The sequence below is a fragment of the Cervus canadensis genome, chromosome 32 (assembly GCF_019320065.1).
Source record: "Cervus canadensis isolate Bull #8, Minnesota chromosome 32, ASM1932006v1, whole genome shotgun sequence".
NCBI lineage: Eukaryota > Metazoa > Chordata > Mammalia > Artiodactyla > Cervidae > Cervus > Cervus canadensis.
In genome coordinates, this window is record NC_057417.1 from 10,059,740 (window position 1) to 10,079,225 (window position 19,486).

The 19,486-nt window shown below is 47.2% G+C and overlaps 1 protein-coding gene across 1 annotated transcript in view; it reads left to right on the forward strand.

Annotated features, from left to right (window-relative positions):
• BMERB1 (bMERB domain containing 1) overlaps positions 1 to 18,131 on the forward strand; it is a 140,164-nt gene extending 122,033 nt beyond the window's left edge. Inside the window, exons 3-6 of the mRNA XM_043456435.1 lie at positions 4,751 to 4,824; positions 12,725 to 12,839; positions 14,154 to 14,236; positions 16,777 to 18,131. Of these exons, the coding sequence (XP_043312370.1) occupies positions 4,751 to 4,824; positions 12,725 to 12,839; positions 14,154 to 14,236; positions 16,777 to 16,889 (385 nt within the window). The 3' untranslated portion in view covers positions 16,890 to 18,131. The remainder of the gene's footprint in view (positions 1 to 4,750; positions 4,825 to 12,724; positions 12,840 to 14,153; positions 14,237 to 16,776) is intronic.
• The last annotated feature ends 1,355 nt before the right edge of the window (positions 18,132 to 19,486 follow it).

Sequence of the window (19,486 nt, forward strand, 5' to 3'; positions counted from 1 at the left end):
TGAAGGCAAAAGCCTGGCGTGAAGTCCACCGCAACACTCAGGATGGAACAGTGGCTTCTGGGTGCACATGGATCAAGGTTATGTGTAATTTTAGTTTCCTTATTTGTCCTTGTTTATATCTTTCAAAATTTCTACAGTTATCAGGACTCTGCCCAGCAACCAGATAAGAATTCTATTTTAAAAAATACTTTCCTGCTCTTCTTTTTTTTTCCAGCTTTATTTATTTTTTAATTGAAGGATACTTGTTTAACAGAATTTTGTTGTTTTCTGTCAAACATCAACAAAAATTTTATTTTAAAATTTTTTATAGAGAGGAATATAATCAAAATAGGTTTGTTTTTCAAGAAGTTTGAGGATGTGGGCTCCATTTGTCAAATAGCTGCTTGTCCAGCATCATTTTCTCTTTCTTTTCCCTCCTGCCTCTTTCTAACAGCTATTAATAGTGACAGATACCATTCACTGAGCATTGTACTATGTACGTCCCAGGCACATGCTCAATGCCTGACCTGCATAGTAATCCTGGACAGCTGTACCATTATAATTCATATTTCAAAGACGAGGAAAGTGAGAAAAACTTCTGGCACTCAGCCCCTTTGAGCTAGAGATGTCTGGTGCTAATCCTCTTGCTTCTAACATTGTTGTTGCTAATGGCTAAGTCATGTCTGACTCTTTTGCAACCCCATGGACTGTAGGTTCCTTTGTCCATGGGATTTCCCAGGCAAGAATACTGAAGCAGATGGCTAACAAACACATGAAAAGATGTTCAACATCTCTCGTTAGAGAAATGCAAATCAAAACCCACAATGAGATATCACTGACACCGGTCAGAATGACCATCATCAAAAAGTCTACAAACAATAAATTCTGGAGAGGGTGTGGAGAAAAGGGAATGCTGTTGCATTATTGGTGGGAATGTAAACTGATACAGCTACTATGGAAGATGGTATGGAGATTCCTTAAAAAACTAAGAATAAAACCACAATATGACCCAGCAATCCCACTTCTAGGCATATACCCTGAGGCAATCAGGCTTGAAAAAGACACCTGTATCCCATTGTTCGTCGCAGCACTATTTACAATAGCTAGAACATGGAAGCAACCTAGATGCCCATTGACAGATGAATGGATAGAGAAGTAGTGGTACATATACACAATGGAATATTACTCAGCCATAAAAAGGAAAGCATTTGAGTCAGTTCTGATGAGGTGAATGAACCTAGAACCTATTATACAGAGTGAAGTGAGTCAGAAAGAGAAAGATAAATATCGTATTCTAACGCATATATACGGAATCTAGAAAAATGGTACTGAAGAATTTATTTACAGGGCAGCAGTGGAGAAACAGACATAACGAATAGACTTATGGACATGGGGAGAGGGGAGGAGAGGGTGAGATGTATGGGAAGAGTAACCTGGAAACTTACATTATCATATGTAAAATAGATAGCCAACAGGAATTTGCTGTCTGGCTCAGGAAACTCAAACAGGGGCTCTATATCAACCTAGAGGGGTGGGGTGGGGAGGGAGATGGGAGGGAGGTTCAAAAAGGAAGAGATATATGTATACCTATGGCTGATTCTTGTTGAGGTTTGACAGAAAACAAAATTCTGTAAAGCAATTATTCTTCAATAAAAAATAAAGGAATACTGGAGCAGATTGCGTTTTCCTTCTCTAGGGGATCTTCCTGACCCAGGGATCAAATCTGCATCTCCTACAGTCACAGGCAGGTGCTTTATTATGGCTGAGCCAGCAGGGAAACCCTGCTTCTATCATTACCTGTCGCTGTTTTGTTCCTTTCACCATCTCTCCTCTCATCTTTCAGAAATTGTCCATCAGATACCTATGTCAATTCTGTGGTTACAACCCAAGATTTCTCAACGTCACACTTGGCATTTTGAACCAGATAATTCCCTACCGAGGCAGCCCTGTGCATTGTGGGATGTTTCACAACATCCCTGGCTTCTACCCGCTAGATGCCAGTAGCAGTCTCCATGTGCACCCCGTGGTAACAGCACATGGATCCCCAGACATTGCCAGATGCCCCTGGAGACCAGAATCATCCCCATTGAGGACCATTGATATACACAATGGCGTATTGCTCAGTTATAAAAAGGAACACATTTGAGTCAGTTCTAGTGAGGTGGATGAACCTGGGGCCTATTAAACAGAAGTCAGAAAGAGAAAGACAAATACTGCATATTAACGCATATGTATGGAATTTAGAAAGACGGTACCAATGACCCTATGTGCAGGACATCAAAGGAAACGCAGATGTAAAGGACAGACTTTCGGACGCAGTGGGAGAAGGCAAGGGTGGGATGACTTGAGAGAATAGCATTGAAATGTGTATATTACTGTATGTAAAATGACCAGTGTAGATGACCAGTGCGACTTCAATGCATGAAGCCTGGCATGCAAAGCCAGTGCTCTAGGACAACCCAGGGGTATGGTGGGGAGGGAGGTGGGAGGGGGGTTCAGGATGGGGAACACATGTAAATCCATGGCTGATTCATGTCAATGTATGGCAAAAACCGCTATAATATTGTAAAGTAATTAGCCTCCAACTAATAAAAATAATTGGGAAAAAAAATTAAAATTAAAAGAAGTAAAATAAAATAAAGGTAAAATATATATATATATAAAAGTAATTATCCTCCAATTTGGATAAATTGATCAAACAAAAATCTAATCAGACCACATTCAGATTTCAAAGACAAAAAGAAAAAAAAAGTCATACCTGGGCTTATTGCCACAGACAAGGAACAGAGAATTGTCATCAGAATCCACTGTCAGATGGCTATGCTGCCCTCGCCCCTTCTTAATACACAATAAACACCTATGAACTGTTCCCCTAAGAAAAAAAAGCCACTGATGTAGCCCGATTTCCACGCTCCATGTAGAGAAGGATTCTGGAGCACCTCTGGTTGGAACATCGCGGATAGGAGCCCAGGGGAACAGCTTGTACCCTTCTAGCGAAGCCCCCATGCTCATTCGTGGCAGCTGCCACCTGCTAGGACATTCCAGGGCAGGATTTGACAATCGCTTGGAGTGCCTCTGGCAACAGGAGCAGGAGATGGAGGCTGAAGTGAGACATTCCTGCCGCTTGTCCTGAAAGCTGGGATGGCGCGGTTGGAATGGGTCATTTGGGCCATTCTTGGCCAGCGAAGGGCAGGGGGCCTCAAACTGGTCTGTGGATGGCGCTTCTGAATGGAGATCAAGTTCTTGATCTCCAGAAGGAAGCAGAAAGATCGGTGAACTCGAACCAGTCGATCTCTCCAGTCGATCTCTACTTCTGGTCCCACCTACGCTTGCTGTGTAGACTCAGATGAACCCTTTGAGAATATTCATGCTTCTCTCTATCTCTTCCTGGGACAGAAGGTTAATGTGGCCAAACCGGTCCACTCCATCCCTCCACCTGCTTTACTCTTCTTTGGAGCATCTGATGTTTTATTGTATTTGTGTTTACCCTCTGCCTCCCCAGATTAAATTTCAGTAATGAGGGCAGGGGAGGCTGGTACATCTCTGAAGCCTATGACAGTGGCGAACACAGTAAATGCTCAATAAAGACATGCAGAATGAAGGCACACAACACGCCCAATGGGGAAGCTACTTGAAAATATGTCTCGGGTCATAGACATGTCATACCCTTTGGATTCAGTGGTTCTACTTCTGAGGATCAGTAGCTCCCACCCCAAATAATCCAACATGAAAGAAAAGCCTTAGGTGAATCCTACAGTGGCTGAAATACAAGCAACCTGAAAAATAATCTAAATAATCAAGATTAAGGGCATAATTAAAACCACCCTGATAAATCCACTTGGTAGAATTCCAGATAGCTGTTACAAACATCATTTACAGTGAGATGAGCTAATATTGCAATACACACACATGAAACTAGACTACATAATGCAAAATTGTGTGTGCAGCCCATTGCTGAGGGTATAGGGGTGATCTTCTTTTTACGCTGTTGCTGGGAATATCATGCACAGTCCCTTTGGAGGACAATTTGGAAATTCCTATCAAAATGCAAGAGTTCATGTCACTTAACCCTCCAACTGCATTTCTAGGAATTAATTCGCTAGGAATTCCTTTATTTCTAGTAATCTATCCTAGAATATATCTGGAAATAAGTCTAATGTCTATGAATGGGGGACAATGCTTAAATAAATCACTGTTTATCAATGTATCAGAATACTATACAGTCATTATAAATGAGGAGAAAAAAAATGAGGAGAAATGCATGTCCTGACATAGTAATATGCTCAAGACAAAAAAAGCTAATTGCAAAATGTTTTTGTACATGAATGATGTTGTATTTGGTAAACATTTTTTTTTAATCCAGAGGGATAGGTAAGAAACCCTTGACGATGGTTTTCTCCAAAGGATAGGGGAAGATTTTCTGTCTGTGCTGTTAATTTCTGTGACGTTTAAAAGCTTTTCACGTAGGTGAAGAAGGAAAACACTGACCCCATGACATGAAGTCGTTCACATAAGCCAACAAAAACCAGGCACGCAAAGACTGGAAGGAACTCTATCAAGGTGTTATTAAATGTGGTCATTCCTGAGTTGTGGGAGAATGGGCAGTTTTTGTCTTGTTAATTTTGATGGAAAACTTCTAAAGAGCGTGTGTGATCTTTACAGAGGACAAAGCCCTCCCACCAGTCCTCTTTGTTTGAAGCTGGGGTGGTGCTCAGGATATAGAATGTTCTGTCGATGTAACCTGTGGTCGTGCGGTGTCCTCTCTCCCCAGGATGGATGACATCCAACTCTGCAATGACATCATGGACTTGAAGCAGGAGCTGCAGAACTTGGTCGCCATCCCAGGTAACCATGGGGACCCCACCTCCGCTAGACAGCTGCTCAGAGTCCCTGTCTGGAAGACCCTAGCCCAGCCTCATTCTTGCAACTTCCCAACTTCCTAATCGTGTGATTCAACCAACTCTGCATGAGGCTGACTTTGTTCAAGTCCTGATTCTGCCCATCTCCTTGACCTCGGGCAAGTCATGTTACCTCTCTGAGATTCAATCTCTCCTCCTCTGAAAATGGGGTAGGAATAGTAATAGTACCTAATTCATTGGGTGTAAATCTTATTGTGATGAATGAAACAATGCAAACCATGTGCTTAGCTTGATGGCTGGTCCAAAGAGTCCAGCAAATATTAGCAATGATTACTCTTATTATCCTGTTTGAGAATAGGTAGAGTATGGTGGTTACAAGCTCTGATTTTGGAGTCAAACCCACATCTGTCATTTATTAATCATGTGTGCTTGGGCAAGTTATTTCACTACAATTCAGTTTCTTCATCTCTAATCTGGGACAATCATACTGTCTGTCTCAGAGGATTGTTTTGAGATTGATGAAGGGGATAAAACATACTTAGTAGGTGTCTAAGGTAGCTCAGTGGTAAAGAATCTGCCTGCCAAGTAGAAGACTTGGGTTCGATCCATGGATCAGGAAGATTCCCTGGAGAAGGAAATGGCAACCCACTCCAATATTCCTGCCTAGAAAATCCCACTGACAGGGGACCTAGCAGGTTACAGTCCATGGGGTCTCAAAAAATCAGACATGACTTAGCGACTAAACAACAACAACATCCTATTTAAGTGCTTAACAAATGAGCGCTATTGTTATTGGGCTTCCCAGGTAGCGCTAATGGTAAAGAACCTGCCTGCCAATGCAGAAGACTCAAGAGATGCAGGTTCCATCCCTGGGTCAGGAAGGTCCCCTGGAGGAGGGCACAGCCACCCACTCGAGTATTTTTGCCTGGAGAATCCCATGAACAGAAGAACCTGGCAGGCTGCAGTCCATAGGGTTGCACAAGAGCCAGACACAACTGAAGCAACTTAGCATGCACATATTATTATTATTATTATTATTATTATCATTAACCTGAGCTTCCTAGTGGCTCAGATGGTAAACAATCTGCCTTCAGTGTGAGAGACCTGGGTTCGATCCCTGGGTTGGGAAGATCCCCTGGAGGAGGGCATGGCAACCCCACTCCTGTATTCTTGCCTGGAGAATCCCCATGGATGAAGGGGCCTGGTGGGCTACAATCCATGGGGTCACAAAGAGTTGGACAGGACTGGGTGCCTAAGCACAGCACAGCATGTCATTAACCTAACACATCCTTCTCATCCTTCAGGTCATAACTTCTTTGACCCGTTTCCCAAAGAACGCCTTCCTTGCCCATCCAAGCTGAGTTAGATACCTCGGGGGGAACTTATACTTCTCAACATACAGACAATCCCCAACTCACAGCTTGATTTAATAATTTTTGGATTTTATAATGCTGTAAAGTCTCTAAAAATCTCTCCAGATGTTGCCAGATATCCCCTGGCTAGGGAGGTGGGAAATTGCCCCCTGAGAAACACTTTAAAACCCAGAGATCTGGGTTTGAAGCCAGGATTGCCAGCTAAATGACCTTCATTGAGCACCTTGATTTCCTGAGCTTTAAATTCCTTGTCTGCAAAATGAAACAAACCATGAGGCATGTACACGGTTGTTGTGGATGTGTGCCCTGAGATATCATAAGATAGCAAACATACCTTATTCTAAGAGGACTGTGTGCAATGATTGTAGAGTCTTCTGGCATCATTGCTTTAATGAGCAACTACTAGTTGCTTTAATGAGCAACTACTAGGGCTTCCCTGGTAGCTCCGATGGTAAAGAATCTGCCTACAGTGTGAGATCCCCTGGAGAAGGGAATGGCAACCCACTCCGGTATTCTTGCCTGGAGAATCCCATGGACAGAGGAGCCTGGCAGGCTGCAGTCCATGGGGTCACAAAGAGTCGGACGTGGCTGAGTGAATACCACTTTCAGTAGGTGCCAGGCATTCGGCAGGCCCAGGGAGGACACAAGTGAGTAGCCAGCCCTAATTGAAAGGAGGTAACAGGACTTCCCCTGGTGGTCCAGTGATTAAGACTCCTGGCATCCAATGCAGGGGGCGTGAGTTTGATCTCTGGTTGGAGAACTAAGATCCCACATGCTGTGTGGCACAGCCCCCCAAAATAAATAATGATAATAAATAAATAGAATTTTAAGAAAAGGGGAAGTGACAGCTCTGGCTGTGGGGCTTCTTCTCGAGGCAATTAAAATGTTCTAAAATAGATTGTTATGTTGACATGGAGTCCAAGTTCATTCTACTTGCCGCATGATAGGCCAATAAATCTGAGATGAGATGTTAAGACAGGGAAGGGACTTTATTCAGGAGCCGGCTGATGGAGAAGATGTCAGGCTAGCGTTTCAAAATAACCATTGGGCGGGCTCTGGAGTCAGGTTCTTTCGTGGATCAGAGATGGGAGGAGGTGAGGAAACAAAAAAAACCATTTAATTCCTGCAACTATCTCCTCGAATGGCAAACCTCAGGCAGGGTGGGGTGTGTTAATTTCTTTCTTTCTGCCATCTACAGGTGGACAGGGTTATTTTAGTTTAACAGTTCCGCAGAGGCAGTAGGGTTCCCTGAGGTAAGCCATTATTATGCTTATAATAAAAAAAGAGGCAAACAAGGGTTAAAGAGATAGGAACAGATTCAGCAGGGAGTCATAATTAACCCTTCCTGGTTACTGCAAAATAATAGAACTTTATGACCATACTGCAAAATAATAGAACTTTATGACCATGCTCCCGCCACCGGAGCCTGGAGAAGAAAATCCCTCTTTGCATCTTCCAGCTTCTGATGGGGTTTCCATCAATCCTTGCTTCTTGGCTTATAGCTGCCTTATTCCAGTCTCTGCCTCTGTCATGGCCCTCCTCTCTTTGTGTATCTCTGTGTCATCTCCTCTTCTTTTAAAAAATTATATTTATTTTGGCTGCACCAGGTCTTAGTTGTAGCATGCAGGATCTTCCATCTTTGTTGTGGCATGTGGGGACTAGTTCCCCAACCAGGGATCAAACCTGGGCCCCCTGCACTGCACTGGGAGGGCAGAATCTTAGCCACTGGTCCACCAGGAAAATCCTCATCTCCTCTGATAAGAACACTAATTATTGGATTTAGGGCTCATCTGAATGAGTATGACCTCATCTTAACTAATTACATCCAAAAAACCCTATTCCCAAGTAGGGTATTTCCAAATAAAATTAGGGGTGGCCAAAAGGAGAAGAGGGCTTCAGAGGATGAGACGGCTGGACAGCATCACCGATGCAATGGGCATGAACTTGGGCAAACTTTGGGAGATGGTGAGGGACAGAGAGGCCTGGCATGCTGCAGTCCATGGGGTCACAAAGAATCAGATACAACTGGGCGACTGAACGACAACAGGAGTCCTGTTTATCCTAATACAGGCAGAAAGCTCAGCCCAACCTCACGAGGGTTCGGAACCAGAATCAGGAAAGCTCTGGAATATTCTTGGCCCCTGCTCTCTCTCACTGTCCATTTTGGAGCTCTTTCCCTCTTCTCTCTAGCGCATGAGCCAAGCAAAGCCACTGTTACCAAACCACACATGGGTCCACTTGCCCCTGTGCAGTAAAGCCTGCCTGCTGACACCTGGTGGTGGGGAAGGGAAGGGCAGTGTTTACTGCAAGGACGAGCAAGGAGCCCAGGACAGCTGGTGCTCAGAATACCAGAGCTCCTCCATGGGTTTCGGCAAAGCATTCCTGAAGCCCAGGTGAGGGAGGGGCATCCCAGGGTCTGTGATTGGCTCGTGCACAATTCTCTGATTGGCTGATGTTGAGGTCACAGGGCAGTGTCCCAGGGGTTAACATTGTCAATCTTTAGGCTCCAGGAGACCTGGGGGCTACGGGCTCATGTCCATCAAGTAGTTAACATGTCCCATTTGGTGGGGGGTTTTAGCCTCTGTAAAACAACTCAGGAAATGTGCATCAGATACTGTTATCTAGGGGACTTCAGATAGGAGCTGAAGCAGAGGATGTGGGCGGGGTGGGAGAGGGGTGTCTGTCCCAAGAAGGCCCCAGAAGGTCCCTGCTCGGTTACAACTTCATCTCCCTTCCATGATTTTTCCACCCAAGAGCCTGACTCTATATCCCAATTTTCAATTTCCCAGGGGGCTATGATGGGCCCAGCATGGGTTGTTTCTCTTTTGAGAGGGAGAATTCCCAGAGCCCAGTCTTAGCTTGGCAGGACACATGGATGGCCCTGGGGCAAAGGAGACACGAGGGTGTGGCCAGCCAAGGCCTCCCCAGGCCAGAGGGGCTTCACCGGGGGCCATGGCAGCCTCTAGAGCATGGGTGGGAAATGTGTGGAAGCTGGGGGTCTTTGGTGGACACAATACCTGGGCTGCTTCACTGACCAGGCCTGGGATTAGGCGAGAAGAAAAAGGTGCTCAGCTGAAACATGAGAAATTCAGCAATTATATTTTCATGCAATATTTAGAATACCAAAATTCATTCAAAAAAAGTTTAAATAAACATGAGATCAGTACTGACACTCAATGGGCAGAAACCAGGAATGCTAAACCTTCATGGAAGGGACAGTCCCCGCTGGAGGATGTTTTCTTCTTAAAATGCCATCGGCAGTCCTGCAGAGAAACACATAAGGTCAATGGGTCACTTAGCAAAAGAGCCCAGGTCCTCCCCCCCACCTCCACTGATTCCCCTAGGAAACCGCATCTTCCCAGTCACTTCCCTGAAGAAATGCAGATATTAAAGTTCCCTTTCCTCTCCTGCCTTGCCGTTCACCTCTCCCCACTGTGTCCTCTGACTGCTTGTTGTTAAGAGCATTTCTGTGTATTCCTTGGACCAGCGCCAGGTTTCTAGATGGACTTAGGTGGGTTTAGGAGGAAACAACCCAATGTGCCCAGCAATACAGCAATAAAAATAATAAGTAAAGAGAGGACTGAAAGGCCAAGAAAATCATGCTTCTCTTGCCAGGGTCAGAAAATAATTCAGCTCATTATGATGAGACAAAGCCGCTCAATCGCATCTGACTCTTTGTGACCCCATGGACTGTAGCCCGCCTGGTTCCTCTGTCCCAGGGATTCTCCAGGCAAGAATACTGGAGTGGGTTGCCATTCCCTCCCCCAGGGAATCTTCTGGACCCAGAGATCGAACTGCATTGCAGGCAGATTCTTTGCTGTCTGAACTACCAGGGAGATGGCGCTAGTGGTAAAGAACCCGCCTGCCAGTGCAAGAGACCTAAGAGACTCGAGTTCGATTCCTGGGTCAGGAAGATCCCCTGGAGAAGGAAATGGCAACCCATTCCAGTATTCTTGCCTGGAGAATCCTATGGACAGAGGATCCTGGCAGGCTACAGTCCATGGGGTGGCAAAGAGTCGGACACGACTGAGTGACTTCACACACACGTGATGAGAGAGAACAGCTGGGGCCCTCCACACCCTCAGGGCTTCTCAGGGACAAGCTAAGATGTCTCACCCACCTCCCCTGCCGCCACCAGCCCCTCTGGGCTGGGAATGCTTAGACTTGGCTGTAGAGGCCATGGTACCCTCCTCCCCTTGGACATAAAAAGTGTCTCCAAAAAAAAAAAAACAGAATAAAAATTGTGCCTCCCTCATAGAGTTGTTGGAAAGAATTTAGTAATTCTCAGCCATCAACCAGGGTGATTTGCCCCACAGAGGACGTTGGCCTTGTCAGGAGTCCCACTTTGTGGTCACCACTAGGAGAGGGGGCTCTCCTGGCATCTAGTGGGCGGAGGTCAGGGATGCCACTCAACATCCTACAGTGCTCCGGCCATGACAGAGAATGGTCCAGCCTCAAATGTCAGCAGTGCCAAGGTTGAGAAACCCAGATTAAATGAAAATATAATACATGGTAATACAAATATGATGATAATTGTTGCCATTTATTAAGCACTTACTTTTGCCTGCTTCTTATGCCATGAGACTTGCTTTTCCTTCGTTAAATAACTATTTATTTCTTTTGCACCTGGTTCGGTAAATATGTAATCTAGCGGGCCTTTAATCATGAAGGCAAAAGTGATAATGTAAAATAAGAGCCTATGATAATAGTAGCTGACTGTTCATGAACCCTAACTGTACCAGGCAGGGAGCCTAGTGTTTTGACTTCTCTCTCTTAAAACTTGCAACAACTTTATGACTGTCTCTGTTAAGAGACTGGATGCTCAGAGAGGTTGAGGAATGTGCCTAGAGTCACACAGCCAAGAAGAGGAGGAGGTGGGACATCAAGCCAGGATTGTGATTCTATGGCGAGGTGTCCCAGTTGTGATAAGGTCTACAGACCACCTTAGTCTACAGTTAAGAGGTCCTGGCATGGTCCAGGGAGAGATGATGGTGGCCTGGGCTAAGGAGGTGTGCTGGAAGAGATGAGAAGCAAGTTGGAGGGTCACTTCGGCAAGCCCCTGAAGATACTAGGAATCAGATGTGTGATGCCCACAGGGAATAAAGTTGGCAAGTAGGTGGGTGATGCTGGGAAACAAAAGTAGCAGTAGATGGCTGACTGGCACAAAAGTACCAGTAGATAGGTGAGTGGTGCCTGGAAGCAGATGGGTGATGCTTGCAGGCAGGTGAGTGATACCAGCAGGTAAATGGGTGATGCCTACAGGTAGGTGGGTGGAGTATGCAGGTAGGTAGGTGGGGCTTAAGGCAGGTAGGTAGTACCTGGAGGCAGGTGAGAGATGCTGGCCAGCAGGGCGTGTCATACACACAAGCAGATGAACAGCACTGGCTGGTGGTATGGAGGCCTGGGTCAGTAACTGGTTTGCAAGGTGAGACAGACCCCTTTGAGTAGGTGGCCTCTCCTGTGGGTTTATGGAGGGGCTGAGGGCCCTGAGCAGGGGGCTGCGCTGAGCATCTGGGGAAGCTGGGAGATGCCTGAATAGGCAAGAGATAGTGGGGATGAATAGCTTGAGGAGGGAGGTAAGTGAGTTCCTGGGGCCTCTACCCATAGCCACGTGACTCTGGTGTAAGATCTGGGGCCTGGCAGAGGACGGGGGAGTGTTGGAGGGCTGCTGCTGGTAACTTGGAAAGGACAGGGACATCACTCCCTGAGTCCAAGGGCGCTGTGGTTAATCCACCTGCAGAGGGCAAGGAGGCTCTGTGATGCTGACGAGTGATTTGCAGAATCAGACTTCGGGACCCATTACCATCGTCAGCACAGCAAGGATGAGCAGGAATACAGGGGCTGCTAGATCCCAATTCCTTGCTCCCCTCTGATTAGTGACAGAAACCAATTTTCTCTCTAACCTAAATATTATATTCTCCTTGTCTCTGGTTCTGCCTCCAGATCTAGAGGAAATAGTCAGTGACAGTTTGTTTGAACTGGCAGAGGGACAAGCTGCCCCATGAGTTTTATCTTCTAAAGGGGTCTGAGCAGAGGGAGCCAATGCAGGGTTGGGTTTCTGCCCTCTGGGTTGTATCAGTCTTCATGTCCACCCCTCGTTGTTTTGTCTCTGGCTATGATGCTCTAGCCCTTGGTATTTGGAACAGGTTGGGAAAGTGTGGGTGGCTTTTCTTCTGACCGGTTGGGTAAGCCTTACTGCAGAGTAGTCACTTCCTGCACCCGACCTGTGTCCTTCTCCCCTCGGCCTTCTTCAGGGCCCCCTTGCAGCATCAGTATCATTTAGCAAGCATCCACCATGGGCCAGCTCTGTGCCAAGTCGTTTACTACAATCCCCGCGTTCTCACATTCAAGCCTCGCTGTGTAGTTTCCAGAGGAGGAAACAGAAGCTTGAACCAATCCAGTTGCCTTTCCAGGTTCATCCAGCAAGTTCAATGGTCAAGCCAGGATTCCAACCCTGGCCCCTCAGACTCAGTTACACTCAAACTGTCTCTGCTAATGTGTTCTTCTTCCCAGAAAAAGAAAAAACCAAGTTGCAGAAGCAGAGGGAAGATGAGCTCATCCAGAAGATCCACAAACTGGTGCAGAAGAGAGACTTCCTGGTGGACGACGCAGAGGTCGAGCGGTTAAGGTAAGTGGGCAGCGTGTCCCCTGGGCGCGGGGCTGGGGCTGTTAGAATGCAGCTCAGCTTCCTTCCAAAGCCCGTCATCTGCTCCCAGACTCACAGCTTTGCAACTGGCATGGCCTGGCCAAATGCTCCCCAAACACTAGATCCTGATGAATCCTTCTGGCCCGAGGCCCCACGGCCCATTCAAGAGAAACTTAAATCCAGCTCCAAAATGTTTTGCAAAGGCCTGTGGATCTTAAGTGAATGCCATCTGAGGTGGCCAGGGAGGAATTACATCACAGAGCACATGGAAGCGCTTCCTACACCTTCTTTTTACTGAGTTTTCTCCCAACTCGTCAAGGCACCTTTTCCAGAAACTTCTATTCGTTTCTACAGAAACTCTGCCCTCTGTCCTAACTTGTTTCCTCACCCACCCTCCCCACTTCCCAGCTCTGTTCTCTCCCTTCCCGTCTCCTGGGGGCCTCTGATGCCCCTCCCTAGCCTTCGGGGTCTCCTATTTGCAGATGCCCCTGCCCCGTTGATCTGGTCAACCACGGGCCCTGGAGCCGCAGTGCACCTGAAGCCCCCGCAGGGGACCAGAGGGCACGAAAGATGCCAGTGTTGATTCTCGAATTTTTTGTGCTGGAGCAAAACCTTGAGAGTCATCCACAGGGGAGAGGCTCAAAGGGCCGCTTCCACACCAGAAGACAACTTCCCTTTAATTCTCTGTGACCTCCCAAGTCCTCCAAGGCTGCTAGGATGCACTTTGCCCAGCTCAGCCAGGCTCGGACCATTGGCTTTGCTTATGGTGACCCTTGGGAGAGCTGAGACAACTTGCCTTCTGAGACCTGCCACATTCTTTGTCTAGGGTAACTTAAAGGTGCAGGATCAGGAGAGGGATTGCCCAGCTCACTAAATCTCTGGCAGGGAGGCGGGGTCCTGTAACACCCTGGCCTCTGCCCTAGGGTCTCACACCAGCGGGCGTGGGCATTTACTCCATCACTGATATGTGTTTCTGCTTCAGAGAAGATTCATCAAACAACGCACACCCACCCACTGTACACACATAACAACATGTGCACACCACCCACACATATAACATAACACATATGTACCACCCACATGTAACACACATGTACCATCCACACATAACACATGCACCAGCCACACACAATAGACATCAGCATATATGCACCACCCACATATAACACACAGCAACATACATGCACCATCCATAAAGTCTGATACATGATCCCACACTCTTGCCTCATTTTATCAGTTCCTTGATGCTCTCCTGTCTTACTGTTCTTTCCTCTCTTTACGCATCTGTCTTCACAGGGAGCAAGAAGAAGATAAGGAAATGGCCGATTTTCTGAGAATCAAGTTAAAACCTCTAGACAAAGTAACCAAATCTTCAGCCAGTGAGTGCATACATTATTCCTTCTCCTCCCGCATCCAAGAGAAAGGGAAATTTAAATGAGGTCTGGAAGCCAAGGGGACACAACAAAAATGCTTTCTAGAGATCAGACTTGAGCAGAGGATGGCAGCAGGCAGGGTCAGCTTCACGGATGAGGAAGCCCAGGGCCCCACACCTAGAAGAGCACTGTGCTTGCTTTCATGTCCTACTATTGCTGTCTTGGAAGTCTTAAGAATTTTCCAGCAAGAGGCCCTGCCTTTTCATTTTGCACTGAGTCCTGCAAACGGTGTAGCTAGTGCTGGTAGCTAGTCCTTGCTCATACGATTTGGTGCGTTTCATAGAAGGAGTTGGGTGGCCCCTGAGGCAAGAAGGTGGGAACTAAGGCTCACGAAGCTCTGGCCTCTGTTGGAGTTGGAATCGCTGGAGGAACGAAGGCGGAAGTTTGCCTCTCAGAATACCAGCCTCACAAGATACTCAGAGCAAAAAGGGTTCTGGGTGAAACAAGTTTGGGAAATGCTGTGCACTTGACCACTCTTTGTGGGCTTCCAATACCCATTAGCATATTAAAGTGATAACCAGTCCTGTTGGGTAGGAACTGCCTTCTCCTCGTTGGTCCAGTGAGACCACTTTGAGTTATAAGAAATGGGTGCCCAAGTCAAACTGGCCCTGGCAATAAAAGGTGATTTGCTGGAGAAAGAGCAGGGGGAGCCAGGGCTTCAGGGACTGGACACCCTTGCTCTTCTTCTGGTTATCCACTTGGCACCTCTCGTCATGTTAGCTTCATTTCCTCCTCCTACACAGGCCTTCCTGGGGCTGGAAATCCAGGACCATAACTTAGCAGAAGCAAGGCAACGACTGGTATCTAAATGTGTAAGATTCTGACCAGCCGTTCTTGGATCACGTTCCCACCTGCTAGGCCCATCACTCTCATGGAGGGACTGGGAAGTTGTGATTTTCTGGATCTGGGTTACATGCCCACCCCTATAGCCACAGGGGCATGAACTGTTATCAGAGGAAGAGCAATGGACAGTCTTGTTGCGAAGACAAAACTTAGAAGCTGCCACTACCAACTGAAGCCACAAACCCAGTTTTTCCCTAACTATCCATTAACAACATTCCATGAAAACACATTTGTACTGTGTGAAGGAATAAAGAAAGAGAAGGGCCCTGGTCCTTCTGCAGGCCCCTAACATCACAAGGCACATGGTTTTTGCCTAAATCCAGCATCTTCAATAGACTGTCTCTTCCATGAAAGGCAAATTAGAGAAACTCCATCTAACAGTGTGGAAAAGGAAACAAGCGAGGAAACTTGTCTTCTGTGTAAGATTATGGATAGAAAAAATAATCCCAGCCAGAAATCAAAACACCAAGCCTGTACCACATGCAAGTGTTGGGTCCAAATATACATCATCCATGTGGGCTGGAATCCAAAGATGAAAAATTAAAACTAATCTAAAACCAGTGAAATCTCTGGAACCCCAGCAAAGCAAATGTAAAGCTGCTCAACAGAGACCCCTCAGCTTCCATAACACAGACCACAGATTAAAAACAACTCCTGTGTAGATGATCTCTCAATAAAAAATTTAAAACCAATGAAGAATGGAAACACCATGAAAGGAGTCCATAGATGCAACAAAAGAGAATGTCTGTCCTCCAGAAATAAGAGAATATCTAAAAGAGATAATAAGTGTGTTTACAATGACTAAAGAGATAAGAGAAGGAATAATACTCAAAATGAAATAGCAAGGTGCTATGAAAAAAAGAAGAGTAGCAAACAGTTAGTCTTCTAAAAAATTACTGTCTGAGGAACTCCCCGATGGTCCAGGGGCTAGGACTTTGTGTTGTCACTGCCAAGGGCCCAGCTTCAGTCACTGACTGCAGAACTAAAATTCCACAAGCTGCCTGGCAAAAAAAGAAAAAAAAAATTATTGTCACTGAAGTGAAAACTCAATGGATTAAACACAAAGACACAGCTGAAGGGAGGATTCATATAATTGGAAGACAGAGCTGAGAAATTACCCCAGAATGCAGCACCAAGAGACAAACAGATGGGAAATGTGAAAGCGAAGTTATGAAGCATGGAATAATAAGAATAATAAGGTTAAACTGACATCTGAGAGGCATTCCAGAGGGAGCAAGAATGGAGAATGACAGGCGATAATGCGTGAGCATTTTCCAGAACTGAAAGGTAGCCCTCTGGTGGAAGTGACATCTTATTTCTCAGTCAGATATTTCTTGGATGACAGACCCGGTGCTGGGCTTGGCAGATAACAACGGTGAGGAGAACAGAACAGGACAAGGGCTAAAAGCTGTAGTTAGAAGCCAAGGCCTGAAAGCCGCTGGACCTCCAGGGAGGTGGGAACCGTCACCAGGACCATATAAAATGCATGTCAGCTCCCCAGACTTCACCTCTGTGGCCTTGGGGCGGGGCCTGGCCGGGGTTGGGGTGGACCTGCGGCTGCAGACGGTCGGGGCTCTCCTCACCTCACCTCTCCTTCTCTCCTGTTTCCCCTCCCTGCCCCGCCCCCCCCCACCTTGCTGCAGGCTCCCGAGCAGAGAAGAAAGCAGAGCCCCCACCCAGCAAGCCCACGGTGGCCAAGACGGGGCTGGCGCTCATCAAGGATTGCTGCGGGGCCGCGCAGTGCAGCATCATGTAGCCCTCACGCGGGGTGCCCCCGGGGCCACGGGGACCCCCTCCCACCCTCTTGTCTTCAGAGCCCCCATTTCACCGGGGCCCAAGAGCTCTCCAAGGCAGAAGGGGTTGAAGGCAAGCCCGTGACCGCCGCCAAGAGCCCAGCCACCCTGTACAGAGTGTAGCGATAGGGAGTCCCTCACCGTCGCATGGCCCTCCCCAGAGCATGCCGAACCCAGGAGTCTGTCTCCCTGTTTATCCAACCACCAGGAAAGGTCCTCCCTTGAAAAAAGTATTATCTCCACTTCTAGCTAGCTGTATCTCACCCACCATGCGAATGAACTGGGAGAGGGGGCATGATCCCCAGGTGTGTACAGTTGTGACTTTACAGCAGTCCAGCGCCACGCTGGACGCTTCCCCTAGCTGCTCTCCTAGCTCTGCTGTCGGGCTGCCCCAGACGGCCCTGTCTCCCCCGTTCTCTTTCCTCTCCCAGGGGTTTGGGCCCTGGAGGGCTCCACGCAGCCCACGTGTCTGTGGAGACGCAGAGGGCCCATCTGGAAAGACTGAGCTTGTGTGTGGTCGTCGTCACGTCTCCCGCTCCCTCCCCTCCCGGTGTCTGGGCGCGGCTCGCATCAGGACTGTGTCTGTCCGCTCTTGGTTCTTCCTTGGCCACGTCTGTTCCGGGTGTGTGGGGATGGGGCCCCCGGCTGGAGGGCACCCAGTGCTTGGAAGAAGAGGTAGCAGAGAGCTGGGAGCTCCAGCCCGAGGCCAGGGAAGATGAGAACAGACCCAGAGCAGACGTACTTACTCTCCACCCTCCGGGGCCCGCCGGCTGGATGGTGTGCCGGCAGGACGCCACTCACCGGCCTAACACACAGACCTCTGCAAACATCAGTGGCAGGCGGGAGAGGCGGCCTGACCCAACCGTGTCCAATCATTCGGTGGTGTATTTTAACCAGCCTGAAAAATTCCACCTGTGTAACTTGATGTACATTTGCTACAGCCAGCCCGGCACAGCCCATGTGACCTCTGTACGTGTGTGTGTGTCGTGACCGGCCTAAGTAGTTAGCGTAACTCCAGATTCGCTGATGTGCAGTCATCCATTGGAGACAATAAAACTGGAAACCACGTACACAGTATTTTTAAAGTTTTTACTTTATTCTTGACTACAGAAGTAACTTACCCATGTACATAGTTAATCATTTACAAAGTACCAAACGTATAAAAAAGTGTTTTTTTTTTTGTTTTTTTAAACTCCCAATATTTCTCCACCTACTCTGACATTTTGGCATATGTCCTCTCTGTCTTTTTTTATGCATTTTTTTTTCATGATTGTCATTCTGTTGTATCATTCTATAACAGTTTTCTTTTTCCACCTATCATAGGATCACTATCGTTCTGCCACGTCATTAAAAGCTCTTTGTAAACATTAAACACTTCATGAATATTTACAATGGCTGCTTAGTAATCCATCTTGTGGATATACTGTAGTTTATCTAACCAGACCCTCCGTATTAAACATTTAAGCTGTTTCTAGTTTTTCAGTTTTATAAGTAATGTCAGGATAAACATCCTGGAGGGTGGAGGTGGGGTGGGGGGGGAGGGTGTTGGGTAAAACTTCATCTGAATTTCTGATTTTTCCTTAGCACAGACTCCTAGAAGTAAGGTTCTAATTTACATGGGTCACATTTTTTCAACATATTTGTAAATCAAAAAAAGAAAAAAAAAAAGCTGAAGGTCTTTCTAGTCACAGCTGCTTTGGAATTGACACAAAATGTCTTTGAGTGTGATGGCCCCTCCCGGTAGGAGCATGTGCCCAGCCCCTCCCAATCTGTCACTGATGTGCTTCTTCAGTCTAGGCTTCAGCCCGCTCACCACTTCCTGTCTATTCTGAAGATGAAGAGGCTCCCTCAGGTCGCTGCCATTTCCGTCACCTGGCCTCAGGGGACACTGCCCTAGACCAAGACCAAGTCTTCCTAGGGCTGCCATAATGTATTCCTCAACCAGCGGGGTTTAGACAACAGAAAGTGATAGTCTCACAGTTCTGGAGGCCAGGAGCCAGTGTCCTCAGGACTGTGCTCTCTCTCAAGGCTCTTGGGAAGAATGCTTCCTTGCCTCTTCCAGCTCCTCGTGGCCCCTGGTAATCCTTGACTTTATCACTCCAATCTTTACCTCTTCTACATCCCCCTCTGTCTGTGTCTCTGGTCCTCTCTTCTTGTGAGGACACCAGTCATTGGATTTAGGGACCTTCCCAGGGGGCGCTAGTGTTAAAGAACCTGCCTGCCAGTGCAGGAGACGTAAGAGACACAGGTTCGATCCCTGGGTAGGGAAGATCTGCTGGAGAAGGGCGTGGCAATCCACTCCAGTATTCTTGCCTGGAGAATCCCATGGACAGAGGAGCATGGCAGGCCACAGTCCATGGTGGCATAGAGTCGGACATGACTGAGTGAGCGTGCGCACAGTTACATTAGAGATGCACAGAGAGTGGATAGCTCAACCGTATGCCTGTATGACACTAAATCTGGGATGCTCGCATTACAATCCTTAACAACTTCTCATAAGACCCTGTTTCCAAATAAGTTCAGATTCTGAGATGGCAAGTGGCCATGAATTTGGGGCAGG